This window comes from Amblyomma americanum, chromosome 10 (assembly GCF_052857255.1).
Source record: "Amblyomma americanum isolate KBUSLIRL-KWMA chromosome 10, ASM5285725v1, whole genome shotgun sequence".
NCBI classification, from domain to species: domain Eukaryota; kingdom Metazoa; phylum Arthropoda; class Arachnida; order Ixodida; family Ixodidae; genus Amblyomma; species Amblyomma americanum.
Window position 1 is genome coordinate 37,276,916 of NC_135506.1, and position 21,457 is coordinate 37,298,372.

The window sequence follows — 21,457 nt, forward strand, 5'->3', positions numbered from 1 at the left end:
GACACGTACCATCGCTTCTGCGTGAAGTGGTGGCAGTCGAGTCCACTGCCGCAACAACTTTCCGGTCACGGCACACATTGTTAGTAACCAGGGCACGGCGTACCGTTCGGCCTCTGTGCTCGAAGGAACCTCTGTCTAGAATTTAAAAGGACGGCTTCTGCCATGTGTGCCTCTCTGAATGAAAAGAATACAAGAGATTCATATCAGACGCGGTATGCTGTGCACTAAGTGCATTCGTTTTAGATGGGTTAAGGAATAAGTTACAAAGGCATTTTGCCCTTTCCTCCAAACAAGATTCAGCACCGACCCTGTCATTGCATGTTGCAACCTTATCGCCGTATCCATCGCCAGTCCCGAGTTGGCGCCTGTCCTGTTGTGTTCTTGTGCCTCTTTTGTCCTTGGTATTTTCACCGCCTCCTGAAATCATCTAGAAGCTACAACCTCCGGTTCAATGGGAACCGTTGTCAGCTGGTGCACCAGTTGTGCCTTCGCTGGCCAGGCACTACAGGAGGCGAGTTGCAGAGTAAACAAAGGCTATACGGCGGATATTTGCGGTATAGCCAGCGTATTATCCTACAGTAAAAAATAATAATTTTTCACTTCAGACGCGTGTAACTTCTGTCTCTCTCAGTCATTTTCAGGTTCGTAATATAACCTCCGTTTCCTAACCTAACAAGCTCAAGGTAGTAATGTAAACGCGTGCTGTCCAGAACCTGTCCAGGATGCACTTTCGCAGGATCGCATGCATGACCCGTCGTTTTTTTTAGGCTCTCACGCTTACCAGCCCACACACTGTGCAGAGGACAGTAAGGTGCAACACTCACGTTTTGCTCTCGTCTAGAGCGCCTTAACTGTTCTCCAATCCAAGCTCCATTCCCGGCTCATAGAGTGAAACGCTGCTCGACTCCAGCAAGAAAGAAAATCATTGGCTAATGATGGCCCGCGCATAAATGACAATGGTGAACGCCAAACAGGTTCACGCAACTAACTCGAGACCAGGCACCAGGGGTGCTGTGTCTAAACAACATAAGCGGTCATTGTTTTTTACTGCTTAAGAGACGCCGAGATATTAGAAGCAAAAGAGAAATTGAGAATAGTCAAGGAAGAAACTGCACATGATGCGTAATTTTACTGCCGCGCTAAGAAGGCACACGGCCACTTGCTTTCCACTGGCCACGCCGTGACGACTGCTGAGAGCGCGTCTTGTGTGGGCTGAATTTGCGCCATCGGTTGGCCGTGTCCCACCCACTTCGACGACTGCGCTGAGCACCGGAAGCCACTCTCAGTGTAGAAGTCCTGCCTTTCACTGGGGGCCACCTCTAAAAATCACAAGAAACAGTGACAATCATTTACTAAGAGGTGAATACGTCCTGTAATCGCGAGACGCTTCGCAAAAACAAAACTAGTGTTGGCGCTGGCACGATTCGCGAAGGAAGGGCAGTGGATGGTTTGTACTTTTAACATAGAGATGCTAGGAAAGGTGGCAGGTCGCGCTGCTTTTTTCATGGCCCAAAAAACAACGAGAAATAAAGCTAACACGAAGAGCCAGCTCTGAAGTTATGATTATGTATACGTATTTCTTCCGTAATACTTGCGCGGTATATTCCAAGAGAACACAAAGCTTTGATGAGCATCAAGTTTCAAGGTGAGCTGCAGAGTCAGGCTGCTGCAGATTGAAGTTGTAGCCGTGGTTCTGGCCGCACACTGAGACAATTGGACGTCTCTTCATGTGTTTTAAAAATCACAGCGACACCGACACCTTCAATATCAGTACAAAGTTGCCTACAGAGATGACCCTCGTTGTTTCTGAATTCTCCGCGACGCTAGTGGTGGTATTTGTTTTGAAGCACATATAAACCACGAATTTCGTCCAAGCGCGTCACGCTGTTTTCAAAACCACGATCGCTATAAACGAGGTCATGTTCAACTTCCCCTCAAGCAACGAAGGCAGAGTTGAAGTTTGGCATGATTTCTGCGGTACACAGCCACCTGTTAGAAGTCCATGTCACGCAGTCACAAGGAGCACATCGTTGATAAATATTCTTAGCTTAATAACTTCGTTCGATATCCACTTTAGCTGGCGTTTGAGGGAAAACTTAGGCATTTTCAAAAAATTGCTTATTGTGATAAGAAGATAAGAACTGCGATACAATAACTGCGGCATTGAAGGACGTCATAAACGCATAAGGTAAGCGGAATGCTATGTGAGCTAAAATATGGTAAATAATTTTATCTTCAGTAGTTGTGCGCTTGCTTTGTAATAGCAACTTGTATGGGGAAGTCAAAGTACTGACGGTCAATTCCTATGTCGATCTGAAAAATCGTAATCGGGCATTGGGGTATGGGGCGAGGAGTTTCTGCTGATCGAACACACAGTACAGGTGAGCGACGGCAGCGGCGAGACCGCAGCTACGCCTGCGGCTGACTTAGCTCGCAGGTGATGTAGCACACTCGTTTCGCTCTTTCCATCTGACTCGACAGGTGGGATGCGGCGCACCACTCGCGAAGTAGAGAAATAGGAAGAAGTCTCTACGTTCTCACTGCGCCCGCTACGTCCTTCTTCCATGCTGCAGGACAGCCGTAATTCCTTGCTGCATAGTTCCAATAAGAACAGTTTCACCTCCTCAAAATATAATAGTTTTCATTTGGTGCCCAAAGGGTCTATTACAATTTTCCAACTGGAACGAAGAGCCAAACAGCTACGCTTAAGGAATTATTTTTAGATTTTTTTAAATGACCGCTGTAATAGTTTTTCATATGTTAGTGACATCCTGCAGTGCCGTTGTTGCGTTCGCGCAGAAATTATCACTTTATCGATAAAAGCCAATTTCGAACATTACTTTATCCTCGGGCACCTTGCATAACGCTGAGTGCATAGGCAGTATAGTCTACGAATTACTTTCTCTCGCCAACGACGAAAAGAGTCCTACACAGCTCCCGACTTTTGCTAGAATAGCATGATGTCACCTTTATTCTCTAGTTATTATCTACGATGGATGAAGTAATGAAAATCAAATCATGTTCAGCGCAAGTTCAGAAAAACAGGCGCAGAAATTTCTTAAGACAATTTGTACGGACAGCCGGTCAGCTTTTACAGTGAGAGACTGAACAGCGGAGGAAGCAGTAAGGGTAGGTGCATAAGGATACCAGAGACTAACTTGCTGATGGAAGTCGTCTGCAGCTCTTCATGAAAAGCAGTCACCTCCATGCGATCTAACGAAGGCTCTCGCGCATGTTTCACTTATTGAAACATAAAATACGCAACGTACGGTGTTTGTGATCGCCATTATCATTATCGCAGTATACACGCACAGAAGCCTTCACGTGGCATATGGTACGGAAGGAAGAATTCCTAAATCACACTCACAAGCCTATCAGCGTGGGGCAACTCGGGTTGACCACCTTCAACTTTAGTCCCTCGGGTATCCACGGGAGAATAATAGTCTTCCGTGACTTCAGGTTGATGCGTCGTGGTCCTCCTGACAGGCGTCTTGCTGAAAGAGCAGTGAATGTTTAAAGGGTGAGAACATTTTGTTGCATTTACTGGAATAGCACTGTTCAGTAAATGTCAGTCTTGAAGAATCACCTCACATACATAATCATCGGCCTAGTGGGCTTCGCGCGGAAAGCTTCGACACGTGTTACAGAGAGGCCGAGTTTGCTACTTGGAGCTACGACATTCGGATGTGCACATGTTTTCAAAAATTTTATACCTAGCTCTGAGACTCCGGCAAGGCGATTAGTGTGAACCTTAGAACCAGCTGTGACACTCTACCTTTTCGTAAGAGAGAATGGTCTAGTTCCTTCGAACTTAAGACGTCGCCACTATATGAATGTGAAAGAAGCCACGATGTCGGCATCAAAGCTAAATTCGGCCGACTGTAACAGTGGAGGCCGCACGAAATGAGGAAATCAGCCGATTTTATTCTCACTGTCGGCTAAATACCCGAAGCAGGAAAATGGCCTCTTTCGTGCTCGGACATAGAGTGGGACAGCCTGCGCATCCCCCTTTGCCCCCCCCCCCCCCCCCAGACAAAGCAAGTTGGACCTTGGTTCACTGTCTTCATTTATTTTCCAAGTTGCATCAATGGTCTCTTCTTTCAGGTAAATCGCAAGCTTTCTTTCGCTGGAGGTGTTCATTTTATATACTCACTCTTACACTAAAAAATACTCAGAAATTGTATTGCATTCAGGCACTGAGCGAAGAAATACTTTTCGGAACTTAATCGGATACAAAGAACAACTGCACCCTAGTATTTTTCTTAAGAAAAAGTGGTTCTATGGATTCTGGCTACGTTCACGTTTGTGAGAGAACATCTCGCACTCATCGGCAAAAATTGGATTTGCGAATCTTCTCGCCACTAGATTGAAAGTTGTGACGCCATTACCAATAAGAACGTGTCGCAAACGTTTTCAAGTGAGTCGCGAAGTGAGTCACGATCAAACTGAAATGTATAAAATAGTTATTAACATCGGAATCGCTCTGTCGCAGTAAGGAGATAAAGCGTCAAAAACCAAAGGATGAGTTCTTCTATTAGATACTCAGCCTGGAGCAGTTTTTCACTTCTTAATCGGCGTAGTATTTGTACATAGCAGTAAATACGTTTGCAACAAATCGTATCGACATTGATTGGAATAAATGCGGCAATGCTTAATAAACAAGTAAGGTATCGAACTAGCATGTCCTGTTTGAACTGGAATTGCTGACTCGTTCACTAGTTGGAGTTTACTAACGATTAATAGTTGCATATACGAAAAATTTTCCATTGAATCCCTGAAGTGCCCCCTTTCGTTTTGTTGAGAGGTCACAAACTTTTCACCAAAGAATAATCGAATGAAAATAACTGCCTACCACCTGTCACACTAAAAGGTCAAACCTATCCGAAATTAAGTCTCTGAAAGCGTGCCTGGTTAAAGAGCTTGAAAATATAACCATTTTTTCGGAAGATTCAGGAAAAAAAGGGTGGACAGAGTGCTGATAAATCGGGCTTGTTATGGCATCACTGATACCGTGTCCAAAACCCACGACGTGCAGGTTCAATCTCCTAACATTGGGGGAGTACAGCGCCGCCTTCCGAACCGGACTAAAGTAAGCACAAGTGAAAATACGTCATGAAACTCTTCTGACGTTCTGCTAGTCGTGTAGAGGCTGCTAAAGGCCCTCCCATCTCTGATCTGTAGTGCAGCACCCTCTATGTGTATACTGCATGTGATTGAGCTAGTTACTTGTTATCCGTCACTTGAGGGTGTGAGCCAACTCCTTGTAGACTCCTCACATCCTGCCCACTAGGTCTAACCGGGCCTCGAGAGTCGCACGTATATTCTCCGACAATGAATGCAAAATTTTACTATCTGGATATACGAAGCGCTTTTCTTCCCTTGGAACGTCACAAATCTAGAATCACAGCGTCCAAAAAAGCAAGGTATGGCGTTACGATCTACCTCCACTCCAGTCAAGAACTATCAGTTTGCAACAAGAGACAATCTCAAGACTCACGCCGTGATGGGAGGCTGCGTCTTGGTCGTCGCAGGTGTCGGGGAGGAGGATGAGGCGTAGTTCCTTCTCCGTTCGAACAGCCCGCTCTCGGTGACCATGACGAAGGCTAGGAAGAAACCCACGATGACCACGACGAAAATGGTGAAGAGGCGCAGGAAGAGCAGCGGCTTGGAGTCCAGGAAGTCATCTTGGTGCGACCGCTTCTTTTCGGCGCCCAGGGAAGAAGGATAGTGGTGCGCGTAGTACGGCTCATAGTAAGGGGGCTCGCCGGTCTCCTCCAGAGAGGCGTACGACCCGTGCCAAGCTTCTGGCCCTGCCATTGTCGGATCGGTCTCTGGTGGCCCTACTGAGATCACTAGTGCTGGCTTCGTCTTCTTTCTTGCCTTGTTTGTTCGATGAGAAAAAAAATTTGTGATATATGAGCCATCTGCTGCAGTTGACTACAGATGGCTGCACCATGCAGACAGCCAACTATAGCAGGTGCTTCGTTTGCCTCCAAGCCAAACCGGTTGATTCTTCCGGTTAATCTCCCTGTCTTTGATCGACTTCCTCCTAACGTTACAGACAATGGTATTCAAGGGCTGAAGCGCTCGACTGGGACTACCTCTATCTATTGCGATCCTCCTCTCCTTCGGGGCAAGCGCGAAAAGGATATGCCTTGAAACCACTGTGCGACGTTAGTCACGGATATATAGTTGCATCAGGCAGACTCTTATACTAGAATGTTGATTCACAGGTTTTTAATTTCCGTTTTTTATCACCTATTTAATCTATATTCGTGTCTTCGTCCCAATATAATCCAAATATGCCACTCCTTGCCCATGTGTGCATTTGTATCAAAAATGCACCGTGGCAAATCACTCGTCGTGGGTATGTGCCATTCAGCCTGAGGAAATCACCATCATCATAAAGCGTTTTCAGGCAGGCAATACTGAATGCGCAAAGAAAGAGGCTACATCGAGGAAAGGATTATTTGCAGTTAGCACTCACGGCGGGCGGATTAGGCACTCTGTTCTCCAATTGCAGGTTCTTCAATTCTCTGCTAGCCAGATTTTGCCCCTCACTATATCATCTCCCGGTTTTGGTATATGAGACGAGCAGCTTCTGCTTGAAGGAATTCTTTCTCAGAACCCGTGGACGACGGTGGAGATGTTGCACTGCCTTCCCGCTTGCTGGCTCGGTCAGCTCACGTTGCCTCAGCTGCAGTCAGTACCCTCAACAAAGCCACTGATCATCCACACCTCTGCCGCCTGCTGTATCATAACTGTGGCGCCTGCTATCGCAGATGCTCAAAGGATGCTGTTCCGTCCTGTCACTTCAGGATGTTTACATGAGACCCAACTCTGACGAAGACGAAGGTGGTACGATATGTTGGCTCTGAGCACGAGGTGGTGACGCGATATGGGAGGTAAAATGACCTATGAGCATGAGACACCTAATATTCCTGCCCTGGGAACCTTCGCTCTAAATTGTAGGTTTGTAAAGAATGGTGACTCTCACTCATTGTTGCCAACGGCGGAAAAGTTCGTCCACTGTGGCAGCCATCCTGGTGCTTCCGATGCAGTATTAGCCGGTACATCTCGTAGACGGAGAATGAAGTATAAAGGAGCTTTGTGAGTGACTCCGGTAGCATTCAGGATCGATTGCTGAGACCTAAATACACCGCAAGAAGGCAATTGTCGCAGAAGGTAATTTGTCCTGGAGGCAAGAGTATACCAAACAGGGTTTGCCTGAGAGCGAAGGCTGTTATTTTTGTTTCAAACGTGAGCGGAATGTTATCATTGCAAAAACGTGCCTTCACGCAGTTGCTCATTGATAACGAAATGTGTCCTTTATATTGAGTGTGGAAGGAATTTCGATGATTAGCTTACATTGCCCCTCGCGCCTTGCCTTCCTCTCTCATCGTGAGAATTCGCAAAGGGAATAGGGTCGGTCTGCAAGGAAGGCACGCGCTAGAAATGATGCCGGTCCTGAAAAGTCTTTAGCGACAAACATGATATTAGTTCTAATGAACGCCCCTTAGGACGGGAAAAACCAGTAGAGGGTGGAGATAGAGAGGAGGCAAGAGAGGCGGTGGGTTTCGCAGGAAGTCTCCTCTGGGCTGTCGAGCAGGATTGTCCAGCACAACAATCCTTCTGTGCCGATCCCGATCGCTGGCTCACATTACCTAGCAGAAAGATCTTCGCCACAAATTGCTAACATTAACTCCACGAGCTTTCTAAATGCCAGCGGTGCTGCGATTTTAGTCTAGGCAACTGCGTTGGCAAAATCTTACGGACTGGTTCAAATATCTAGCCCAAAGAGGGCAGCCGCGAATTGGTCGTGGCGAGGTGCACGAACATCCCAAAAAGCATTTGAATATTGTCAGGGGTCGCTAAATGAGGACAAAAATGGCGAGCGCTCATGAAAAAATGCACGGGATGTCAGAAGTCTTGTGTAAATCGCTTAACTGAAATGTAACAGGCTGAATTATGTTTAGTTAAATCTATAAACTAATGTATTAGTATATACTGGAAGGAACCAAAAAGTGTCGTAGTTTCACTTTTGATATGAAATTTCAAGTGTTAGACATTCCACTAGAACAGCACTGCTGATCAGCATACGTCAGCGTTGTGGCCGTTGCAGCTCTGCGCTTCACCAGCCACCTCTTTGATCTGTGGAGCGCGCCTGTAAGCTTGTCCTGCTACGTCGAACTTGGTAGGCATATATACTAGATGAAGCCTTTATTTCACAACCATCTTCCTGGAGGGGAAATAAAGCTAGCGACAAGAAGCTGGGAGGTTGTGTGTGCAATCGCTCAACCGAAAGGATATGTGGCCCAGGTTGGTTTCTCGTCACCTTAGGGTGGCGGGCCCGTGACTACGGTGAAAAAGGCCAGGGCAGGAACCCAGCAAGTTCGGGTGCAAGATCCATAGTGGATGCGGCTGCGGGGGTGGGTCTGACCCATTGCGCCTGACAGAGAAACGCTTTAGTGGAGGGCAGAGGCAGAGGCAGCAATATCCCAGACCTCAGGTCAGGTTCCACACAGTCCTTTTAGCCCCAACAAATGAGACAAGAGCACACTTTTTGGAATTGTTACGGGTTGAATTCTATCTCCGGGTAGAAAATGAGTATAATTTTTGAACAAATTGTTTTTGTAGAATGAATAAGCGGGCCAACTTATAAACATCCAGTATTGTAGAAGCATGGTGAGTTTGCTGGTGTAGCCCCAAGTTCTTACTACTGTTTCGAGCCTGTGTTCCAAACCTAGGATGCTCACTTTTTGAAAGGAACCTTATAAGTAAGCATTTCCTATGGAGATCCGTGATCTTGGTTTCAATACCGAGTGCGAATTTCAAACCTACATGCTCACTTGGAGAGAATGCAGGACAGGCCTTCAGTAGACGACCGACTGAAGTCTCGATTCCGTGTAACATTGGAGCTCTTGCTGATTCTGTCTGGTAGGATAAGCATGCATGAATGATTTAAATCTTGTGTGTTCTTCATCGCTGTGAAACCTTCTAGACTTTCTTACCTTTGACAATTGGTAAGTCATCACATCTCCTGCTTCAAATGAGCGTGAAGGAGAAATCGGTGAATACCTATTGAAAGCAGCATCATTCAAAGCCCAGAGACCAGCCTGTGACCGGGCAAGGAAGAGCAACCTGGTATCACGTCTACCGGTGTCAGCAACTGTCATTGCAGGGCAGGGGCGCACTGATTAACTACTGCGCCATTGCGGCAAGGGTGGTATGAGGGCTGCCAGGGTTCAATGAATGCAAGTTAGAGAATGACCAACTCCTCATATGTTGGCAATAACTCGTTAGTGTATCATGCCATGCCCTTAAGGATGAGCTTAAATCTCTCGTATAGTTTTCTATCAATTCGTATGCTGCATTAGTACCCAGTATAACTAAATTCTATAATTTTGAAGAATAGGAAGAATGCAGTTAAAAAGTTTTTCAGTACTACAAACATAGATAAAACCACTAAAAACTTCTAATCTTCTGAACAATATGTCTAATTCCTGAATGTCCGTCATGAAGTGGAAGTAGGTACGATAATAAGTGTCACTCTGTCTTTCAATGCGATTTCTTTCGCAAAGATTAATATGAACACTTTTTACATATATCGACAGCAAATATTTTTTTACGTTGAGCTGCAGTGACCTGCTCACAGCATATTCCGCTATCCCCCCGTGGAACATTCCAGGCCACCAGAGTTAAGAGGACATTGAGGTGAAATTGAAGCAGGCTTGTATCAACAGATCGGCGCGTTCTAACAACAACGCGACCATGACTGTCGAGACCAAGGCAATAAGAGCCTATAAAAAAACGAATAAATTTAAGTGACAAAGTTTGCTTTACTTTTTATAGTAATGTTGTGTTTGATTTTGTTAATGGCTTTTCTGTGTAACATTTTCCACATCTTACAAGGTTTAGACCCACAAAAGCATCATTTAAATACGGTAAGGTCGTATACACGAGTACATGCCTCTTTGATTTCTCTTTCTTGGTCCTTTCCTTGTGCCAGACTACAGCGCATACCATGTTACCAAAGCACAGCTCGAGTTAGGCCAGCTGTACACGTACAAAACCCTTATTTTAAGGATTGTTACCTTTGGAGGTCAGATAAGTATTGCGATCGAGCAGAAAATGAAACCCAATGTCTCTCAACAGCTCTGAGACAGTACTCGCAATAAATTCCTGATTTATTGCTTTATGCGTAACACGGACAAAGAGCCAATAATTCACTGTATACAGATAACAAAAGCCAGAAACACGACGAGCATTTCATTGCGCCACTCGTGTGGTAGTTCCAGGAGTCGCTAATGGCTTGAGTCGCGCCATGCATGATACAAGCTTGCGTTAAAGTTCACCGCCTCCTCAAACATCACCCATCTTCACCGCACCCAGAAGAACCCGCCATAGTGGCTTACTGGCTACGGTGTTTGGCTGCGGAGCCCACTGTCGCAAGATCAAATCCACGCTGTTGTGGCTGCATTTTTGTAGAGGTGAAATGCAAACACACCCGTGTTCTGTTTCACCACTGTGTGGTGTTTAACTGTACGTTGAATAACCTCACGTGGTAGAAAAAAAATGCGATGTATACCACGGCGGCATCCCCAGTAGGCCTTGAGCAACTTTAAGACGTTCAAAACCAACGTACATATATCAACGCCAGAAGACGCGAATCACGATCCTTGCAAGCTAGGCACGTGGTGAAATAAAAAAGAAATTTGGATACCGGAGTCAATCAGCCTTTTTCATTTTCCTGTGCTGCCACCTCGCGTACAACGCTGGAAGCTCACTGGTAGGGTACTGCGCGCCCAACCCGGCCGGACTGAGTGCCGCTGCGGAGCACGTTTTGTTGGAATCTGTCAACGATGGCGTGTCCTGGGCAGCACCTGGTACCTGGAGGATTTCTAGGATTGACTGATGGCTGAGTGCGAAGTCCGAGGCAGGCTGCAGTGCCCACCGAAGAGCAAATTCTTCAGTATCTCCGATCAACCGGCATGCGATGCGAACACCAGCTGCGCAAGGGCCGCCGCTTCAGAGATGAAGGCTACATTCGGAACATAATGTTCAATAAAATATCCCCGATCAGTGAGGTTGGCGTTTTCCGCTGTATATTCCTGCCATTCATGAAAGGTGGATACTACATCGTGCACGCCATAGTACAGAAAACGACTGGGGACAATAGTTTTCTTAAGCAATCGTTGTGCTCAAGCGCTGCAGAATAGCTACACGAGCTATAAAAGCACAAGCGTACTCGCAACAAAGCAGCTCTGCTAGCATTTCACTGTATTTTCCCACAACACACCGCTGCATAGGTTTAGCAAGCACGCGCGTCCATAAAGACGAGCGCGATAGGCGCACATTGATCCATTCCGGCGATACCACGCAGAGCTCTTCATCATGGATATGATTTGAACACACGCATAACGCACCTTCTTCTTCTTCTGCCTCCTAATACATGGCACATACCCGCACGGGGGGATTCGCCAGGGTGTAGTGGCATAAACAAGGAAATTTCCATAGGAGGTTATGACGAACTTTTAGCACCATGCGTGAATGCTCTCGTAGCTTCTTTTTCGTTGCCCGATCCATCGCGTGTTGAAAGCGGCTCACAGCACTTGCCCATTTGGCCTTCTTGCTTGAGAAAGCAAAAAGCGTCGGAACGAAGTCTGGGTGCCGCGATGACATTCGAGGCCTTCCTGCCCATGAATAAAACACATCGTGATAGGCTGCATACGCATTTAACCACAGTACTTCGTCCGCACCTGTAACAAAGTGATTCCCGCACATTCGACATGCCCGACGGTGCCCAAAGGTGGCCACGATCGTCGAGCCGGCGAACTGCTTTTATCCACGCTTCGCGTCGAAGGCTGTCCTGGGAAGAGCTCGGAAAGCGAAAAAATCCGAGTTTTCTTCCCTTTACATATTCGGCATTGCAGCCGTATGCAACACATTTCGTAGGTATCGCCAAATGCGTCGCGCTGAACGCCCGACGGCTGCAGCAACGCACCCCGCGTAGGAAGCCGGTTTGTTTACACTTCCACGGCCGGTCTCGAGTGGAGCGCGCGACCCTTCCAATATGTTTCGCGACACCGCCGCCAGGGGATGGGCGCATGCGCAGTCGCGTCGTGAAAAAGGCGGATTGTATGTAAAGGGACGGTTGGAATACATGTGAGTCTCATGGGCACTGTGTATTGTGGCGGAAAAGACTGCCAATACTTTTTCCACTAAGCAGCGGTTCTGTGTGTGTACTTTCTCTTTAACCGCTCTTCATTTCAGCCTACGCCCGGTGACTTGTAATGTGATTGTAATTGGTTTTGGGGGAAAGTAAATGGCGCAGTATCTGTCTCATATATCATTGGACACCTGAACCGCGCCGTAAGGGAAGGAATAAAGGAGGGAATGAAAGAAGAAAGGAAGAATGGGGTACCCTAGTGGAGGGCTCCGGAATAATTTCGACCACCTGAGGATCTTTAACGTGCACTGACATCGCACAGCGCACGGGCGTCTTAGCGTTTTTCCTCCATAAAAACGCAGCGACTTCTTCCAGATTACATTTTGTGTCTATTAGTGGCTTGCGAGCTGGACTTGGGTCTTCCTTGAAACCAACTTCGCAGCTTGGCACATAAAGGTTGGTTTCACGAGCTGCACTGCGTTCGTGATATCATGCGTTATTTCCGAGAACTTTAAGAGTCGTGCGCACAGTGTAGTCACACTATTGCATATGGTAGACGTTTCCTGAAAAATTCGTAGATCGCACCATTAACAACTTCCGCTTAAATGTGGGCACTACTTTATGCCTAAGTATCGAGATATCAACTCTCTCCGAAATTTCCTTCGTTGCGTTTTAGTAAAAGGACAGTACCACGTAGAACCTTCAATAATCATGAATTTTTTTTTTGTGCGAGCGATTAAAAACAAATGCTTGTTTAAGTCTTTAATGACGGCAGCTATCCAGGATGAAGGCAAAAAGAGAAAGTGGGAAAAAAGTATGTTGATAAGGACTCCTATACAAAGTATTTGGAATGTTTACATTAGCACTGTTGTGTGGAATAATGCCAATTCACTTTTATACCTGCGCTTCATTAGCATTACTGATGATTGTGCCATCTTAAATGGCCCAATTTTCGTATGAACTGACCGAACCGGAGAAAGAGTTCATGGAAGCATGCCCGTTCATTACGCACTCAGAAAGCTTAGATGAGTAATTCAATGACCTCTTTTTGAAGTCTGCTGTTCAACCGGTCATGCTGCATAGAACCCAGCACTAACTATTATAAGGCGAATGTTAGGAAGGCATCTATCTGATTTTTCAAACAGCGAAATTCTAGCATACACTGCCCAAGAACAAAATGTAGAAGTTTGTAAAGGCACTCATCATCAATTTCATTATGCCGCCATGCGGTCATCACCTCGGTGAATCTTGAAATAGTGCATATTTGTTCTTGAAACGTTTAGCTTGGCTTCCTTTGAATGGTCCTAAGTGGTGATAGGAATTTCCACTCTTTTCTCTAGTAAAAAAAAAAGAGAGGTTATTGTGAGAAACGGAGTGCAGTTTCAGGTCACGCCTCTTTAAAATGTTTACAAGCACACCGCCGAACATGTACTCTTTGTACTGTTTCAAACATCAACAAAGAAGGGCTGTCACCTGCACCGTCCTACCGACAGATGCACACAACCTTCGAGCGAACAAGATGGCGACGCCCAAGAAGCGTTTACAGCTAGAGTCTGCAGGCTGCCATGTCTATCCAAATATCGGGATCTTACGAGAACAATGGCTCCTGCTCTGTCATATTTAGACTGAAGGAAAATAATTGTGCTTTAACTCAGATGAGGTGTGGGAGCAAATAAGTATAGCACCCTCTGCGATGGCTCTGACCTCAGCTTTCGGTTCTGGAGCACAAGGTAGCGCGTTGGATCCTGGCACAATGGCTGCATTTGGAGCTAGGTGGAATGTGAAGAAATCAGTAAATTGAGGTTTACTGGTGTTTAGAAAAACTAGACGATCTATTTTAAACCTGAAAACTTCACACCTGTACTTCACAGCGAATATTTCTGCTACCTTACGTGAAAATTACTCATTACTTACAGCGAATGCGAAACCTGAAAGTTTCCACTGCCCGGGATGGCAGTAGCTTTGCAAGGTCTCTGCTCAGAAACATCCGCGCATGTGGGAACGAATTCGGACAGCACGCTCATTAGCGTTCAATACAAACCAGCCGTCTCGAAGCCGCGTTGGAGTTTGCAGGCAGCATTAATCGAAGGCGCCCTTTATTGCTTCCGACAGCCGAAAGTTGGAATTCGTTGGAGCCCCTTGGAACACGATAATTAGCGGCACGGCATTCCTCTTTGAGGATTTCCGGTGCCGTCGATAAACTATTGGGACGCGTTCAAGCGTAAACAATTGAGGAAGTTGTTTACGTAATTACGCAACAGGCGCGCTCAGTCTTTGCAGGTTTGAGGGCGCTGGCGTAGGGTAAACTGGATTGGTACTGCTCAAGTTCTTCCTCCACATGCGTTTGGCCTCCGATTGCCTGCTTCAAGATAAATGGCCTGATAAAACTGCCAGTGATAGGATTACGGCATTTACGAAGAGGGAAAATTTGAAACTAATCTTACAGATGAGATGCTCTTTCTACAACCTCCCACAATTTTGTAGCGCCACTGTTTACATTTCTCAGGTTTCCAGAATGTTAAAGTTTCCACAATTAGCTGCTGGTTAGAAAATGCAGTTAGGCCCGCGCCAGGCAAGCGAAGTGGCGTTAAGGTATCTAGTTGTGCAATCACGCCTGTCTACGTGATCTATACTTTAAAGCACTTTCGGTGCCAGGTTGACGCGAGTAGAGGTAATTATACTTTGCTGACTCGTCTGTTGGTTTTGCAATGAGGATCACTAAACACCAATTAAAAATTCACCACAAACGAAGTAAAACAAAGATAGCGCGAAGAGATTAAAGTGAAGATAAAAAAGGAAGCGTTACTCGACCGTTGGTGTCAACATACTTCGTTTTTTTTTATACATTCATTTTTTTTATCTGCAGCGCTTTCCTTGATGCGATAGCATTACGAGGACATGAAAACGAACGTTGTCCGGAGTGCGCATCTGTGTGAATCCTGCACCTATCAACCGTGGCAGGTGGCGCTTTAGTGTTTAGCCTTTACATATCATTTAGATAGCGTTTAGGAGGCTCATGAGGGCGGAAGCTACCCGGCAGCAGTGTCACAACCTAGGTGAAGCCTCCTCCTTCGAGTCGTTTCAGCCGATTGCTGTCTTTAGGAGGATATCTCTTTCGCTGGCTGCAACCTGTCAATCGTCCTCCTCGGATGTGAACTCCCCGCTACACCCCTCCTCCCCCCCCTTGTAGGCGAGAGCAGGGAGATGCCACATTAATATTTACTGAGAAAAAAGAAAAACTGCTAAATAATTAGCGCAAAAATCTACTAAAAGTAGCCAATACGAATAGAAATTAAATAATAACTGTCAGGAGAGAATCAAATATAGAAGAGAAGAAAATTGGAATACAATAAAAATTGGCTAGAATCAGAAATGGGTTAGATGGGTCACTCAGATACTATGAATTTGGAGTTTGAAGAGAATCTCAAGTGGAAGGAACTTGAAAATTCAAGAGATTGCAAGTAAAAAATAAATGCTGTCGCATTGCCTCCGCCTCCATTCTTTTCAGTGCCCCTAAAAGTTTGTTTGTTTTGTTGACCGTATTAACGATTTGGGCGGACAATAGCGGCTTAAGTTCTAAAAAAACAACAGTCAGCTCAAATAGGGAACTGCATTGTGAATGAACTTCGGTATTGTTTCCGTTCAGTAGGTATGCGTCTTAGAAACATCATTTTTTTATGGTGGCTGGAAATATGTACTCGTCTAGCTAGAGATTGCGTGTTTCTTTCTAGCTACCGGTCGCCTTCTTTCATAACTTTTATATGAGCAGAACTAGTTATTTGTACCTCTTACAGCAATGGAATTATAGACAATCCAGTCCTAAATGTCATGTAAACGTTAAAGCAACAATCCTCACATGTATCTTGATAGTTGTAGTTTTCTGGAGTGCACCGGCCAGTTGCTCGGTGCAATTCGACTAAATTAGAATTGTCGGTAAATCTCACCTGAACAAGAGCAGCGTTTATATATTATTGTGCCGAGAGTCCTGCTCGGTATCGACCACCAGCCACAAACTTCGTTGTTTTCAGATGGGTTATTTTTCGACGGGTGAGCTTTGTAGCACTTCAAAATGTCCGAAGAAGTAGCAAGAATTGGTTTTCGCACCTAAACCGTAAATAAATTTTCCCTTGATTATTTCTCCACTCTGCATCTTTCCAGACTCAAAGCGTAACGGCTGTTTACGATATCGTTTCACTGCTTCCATAAACAAAACATACAAACACTTAATTAATTGTAATAGCATTCCAAGCGGTTGATTCCTTTGCCGAAAGTAACTTTTGGGGCTTGTGATATCCAGGATACTCTTTCTGAGTAATGATCTTTCTGAACGCTTCCAGTCCACCAAGCTGCTCCTGATACGAATGGGATCGCTTTCGTATTGAAAAGCGAATGAATCAGAGGCAGTAGAATGGCTATATAAACAGGGGAAGAAAGTAGAGGACAGTAACTAAAAAGTATGCCCTTTAGGACTTTACTCAGCTGTATATTTACTTGCTTTGAGATTAAGGCTCTTTTAGTTTTAGAGATAACACCTAGAGCGTTTATTCAATTATATATAGATTTAACGCCCCAAAACTGCAAGGGGCTATGAAGACGCAGTAATTTAATGCACAGCTCCCCGTTGAATCCCACCACTGGTCATTCCTTAACGTGCACTGACATCGCACAATACACGGGAGCGTTTTCACATCACCTTTATCGAACTATCATCGCCGCGTCCTGATCGGGCCTAGCGAAAAACGTTTGCTTCTGGATGGTGTTTTCGTTTGTTGCATGCATGACTGGTAACCATACTGCTACAGACTTATACGGTTTCCCTAAGTTTAAGCCTTCTATATGCTTCTGATTGCCTAGTTTCAGGATAACAGGCGCGAAATGCGTAATAAAGCTGCCCTGTGTCACGAGGTCAGCGTGTTCTAATGAAAATAATCCTATATGAACAGTAATTTTGTAGCTTTTGTAGACTAGTTCATATCAAGAAATGAAATACCGGTGAAGACAATTCGCCAGCCCTTCTCACAAGGAGACTGCGGGTACGATATGGCAGTGTTTGAGACTCGGATACCAGACCCTAGGGTACACAGCCACTCACATATAAACCATGATCACGGAGACCTGTTAGGTCTTAAAGTCGCGAGTTTGCATAAACTGGAAGGAAAAGACGTCCGATTTCATTATCAAATCCATATTTCTAAGCAACGATTGCGTATTTTGCAGACGGAAAAACATCAAAATAGGCAAAACAGGCACCCGATCGATCTGCAGTAAGGGCAAAAATTGAATGGAAGTTTCCCCTTTAAAGATGAAAAAAATGACTGACAAAATGCAGGCGGGGTCTGCCAGCTTGTTCATTGACGACTTGACGCGCAGTGAGATCACCAACTGTCAAGGAGTGGACGGCCAAACTGAGCAGCACCGAAATTACAATCTAGAAATCTGATTTGTATCGATATGTGCATCCGCTATTGCAATAATTTTTGAAGGGGAAATAATTGAAGAATGAGAAATAAAAACACAGCACTACTATTTCAACAAGGTAGTGCATCGGCTGCACGACCGCATCAGGGAGGCGTGAACTTTTTGAAAGTGCGTCTTTGTTGGTACCCCGAATAGGCCATTTCGTGCACAGTGTTTACGCGCCTTAAAAAGCAGCGCAATCTTTCGTGTTTCCATAGACAAAAGTGGGAACGAGTAGGCTTAGCCTCATTCTCTTGTCCCTCTCTCTTTTGATAGGTTACTGGTTTTTATCTATGGAACACGCTGACGCCACAGAAGCCCCAGGTGCAAATACCAATGAAGATAATTATCCGAGTGTAGCATTGGCAGATCTTAATTTAGTGGCGTAGTCTATGTAGAGCTATCAAGTGCCACTCTTCATCAGCAAGAAACTGAGCACTGAGCGTTTGTCTTTCCTTGCGTTTACGGAAGCTCTCTGCTGAAGCAGAAGCTGAATCACGCATGCTCATAACCTGGTAGTGATTTCAGAAGGTCACCAATTTTCGCTATAGTGTAAGGGGCATATACTTGGCTGCACAAAACCTAAGGTTAGGGCCGTAACACATCTTCGGGGTTTTTATTCAACAGAGATTTATTTGCAGAGGAGACAAGGAGCACCATACAAGACGAAAGAAAAATAAAGCAGCCAACAAAAGGCAGTGTTTTATGCTTGAGAGCAGGGATACACTAAATTGAGGAAAAGGATCAAAATTCATTGAATCAGCACCCATTCACTTATTTGACTTTTTTGTAAATAAATAAGTGCCTACAAAAGGCAATTCTGTCCGCTTTCCTATCATTTTTTCGTTAAGGCATGAGATCTCTAGGACCCTTCCGCCACAGCCCAAGAAACTATTATTCAAAAGGCCAAGTATAACTACTTTAGAACAGCAAAAAGAGATACCTGAAATCGACAGCCTGCTTTATTGCCCTGGATGACATTGCGGTTGGTGCAGAAGTGACGTCACAGCCATTATTAAAAAGAACACTTGCACACGCGGCGGCTCGCTGAAATAACGACTGGAAATGACGACTCCATTCATAGTATGCCTGTACAAACCTCATAATTTGTTCTTCACGTCTGAAGCATGTGAATCAGTGCGATAAATAATCATGACGTCGCAAACGCAGTGTTGACCAAATAAATCGTCTTAAATGAGGCGAAGGAAATGGCGCTATTGGAAGTCGATTTGCCAAGAGTAAATTGCCGCATCGCGGCCAGATTATATGCAAATCATTGGCACGGAAAAAAAAATTCTAAGTTACGTTTGGGCTGGGGATATATATATATATATATATATATATATATATATATATATATATATATATATATATATATATATATATATATATATATATATATTGCGATTCTTATACTGCTTTGACGGCATCGCTACGGAGACGATGAGAAGGACAAGGTGGTTCATGGGCGTTATATATATATATATATATATATAAAGGACAGGCTCTGTCCGAAACGTCTACTCAAAATAAATCTACGGCTAAATGAAGCGTTTTCAACTTTGAATTTTTGCCTCTAGCAACCAAATACGTTTATCTTTCTATATATATATATATATATATATATATATATATATGCCAACAGTGACTGAAACCAAGGTGCATAGAGGAGTAAGGAGAGAGAGAGAGAGAGAGAAAGACAAACGGAAAGGCAGGGAGGTTAACTAGGCAGAGCCTGGTATGCTACCCTATAAGGGGAATAAAGAAAATCACTTACAATGTAACAGAAAAAACAACCATGCCACCGGTGGGATTCGAACCCACGGCCTCCGAATATCGCGTCGGGTGCTCTACCAACTGAGCTGCGGCAATAGCTGTCCATTCTGCTGCTCCCGTGGGTATTTATGTTTAATTGGTGTACGCGAACGTTGAGAGTGTTCACCATCGCAGGCAGATTGGACGGCCGTCACCGTCGCTCAGTTGGTAGAGCACCCGACGCGATATTTGGAGGTCTTGAGTTCGGATCCCACCGGCGGCGCGGCTGTTGTTTCTGCTCGTTTATAAGCGATTTTTTAAGGGACAGATTATTCGAAGCATTATTGTCCCACTGATCAGCAATACAAAAAAGAGATAGAAACATCCCCTATGCATCTTCGTTTCGATGACTATTAGCTTCCTTGATATGTTTTACAAACGAGCCCCTCATTTCTTTTACCTAATATATATATATATATATATATATATATATATATATATATATAAAATCACCAAAAATCGGAGAAACATAACATGATTTAATTCACGTTTCGGCTGGAGGACCAGCCTTTCTCGAGTGACGGTCGAAAAAGGCTGGTCCTCCAGCCGAAACGTCGTGAATTAAATCCTGTTATGTTTCTTCAATTTTTGGTGATCCCACCGGCGCCATGGTTGTTTGTTCTGCTGCTATATAAGTAGTTTTCTTTAAATCAAAGCTTAATTGAAGTATTTTTCTCCCCCTAATCCGCACTATAAATTTTAAAAAAAGACATTCCCAAATGCACCTTTGTTTCGGTGACTGTTGGCTTCCTTCATGTATGTATATATATATATATATATATATATATATATATATATATATATATATATATATATATATATATAATATATATATATATATATATATATATATATACCAAAAGTGATTTCTGGCAGCTGATTTGGTCAATATAATATAAAATCACCGAAAATTGAAGAAACATACAGGATTTAATTCACGACGTTTCGGCTGGAGGACCAGCCTTTTTCGAGTGTCCCAGCCGAAACGTCGTGAATTAAATCCTGTTATGTTTCTTCAATTTTTGGTGATTTTATATATATATATATATATATATATATATATATATATATATATATATATCAGACAAGTTAAAGGAAATGAGGGGCCCGTTGGACAAATTTATGAAGGGAGCCAACAGTCAGCGAAACCAAGGTGCATAGGGGAACGTTAATATTTTTTTTTATTATTATTATTAATGTGTTATGCTTATCAGTGGGATAATATTACTTAGATTAATAAATCGCTTAAAGAAAATTACTTATAAAGCAGCAGAAAAAACAACCATATATATATATTATATATATATATATATATATATATATATATATATATATATATATATATATATATATATATATATATATATATATATATATATATTGTTTCCAGGTTTTGTTACAAAAAGTTTTTCGGCACACAGTTTTTACTCTCTTACATTTGAAAGAAATAAGGCATAGGCAAGAAGAAGCCACCCCTGGGATCCGTACCAACGGCCTTCGCATGTTGCGTACGTGGTGTTCATGTATATTTGCATGTGTGTACATATTCATTTAGGCTATCTGTACACGTTGCCGAAACCGAACTGTGGTAAAAAAAAAACACACACCCCGAGCACGAACTAATGCTTTAGCCGCGGATGGGTCACGCAAAAAAGTATTGTCGTGCTTGCCTTTCACAAAGCTAATTTATTCAAATATTTGGAACAATGAAAGTAAAAGAAGCACAACAAAACATCCTATCGATGATAACTTGAGAGGTGTTGTCATTAGCACATCGATTTTTTTGGGCGAGTGCTCAGTGGCTACAGTCAAGCGGCGGGAAACTTCAAGTCGGTGAAAAGTCACGAAGCCACCGACATGGCACGGAAACTTCGCATTAAGTTAACGACAAAACCAAAATAACCCTACAGCGCTCTGTTCAAGGAAAGAAACGCCAGCCAAGTTTCAATGTAATATTGGTGGGGCAGCTGTTGGAAGGCCAGCGTTGTACTGCGTCTGTCCGACTGCTCTTCAGTA

General features: G+C 44.1%; 1 protein-coding gene across 1 annotated transcript; it reads right to left on the minus strand.

Annotated features, from left to right (window-relative positions):
* Window positions 1–1,137: 1,137 nt before the first annotated feature.
* On the minus strand, window positions 1,138–5,891 carry LOC144107750 (uncharacterized). The gene is made up of 3 exons (XM_077640909.1): window positions 5,498–5,891; window positions 3,368–3,494; window positions 1,138–1,319 (listed from the first exon to the last, which is right to left on the minus strand). Exons 1-3 carry the CDS (start codon window positions 5,815–5,817, stop codon window positions 1,140–1,142), a joined length of 627 nt encoding a protein of 208 aa, XP_077497035.1. The 5' UTR covers window positions 5,818–5,891; the 3' UTR covers window positions 1,138–1,139.
* Window positions 5,892–21,457: the final 15,566 nt, after the last annotated feature.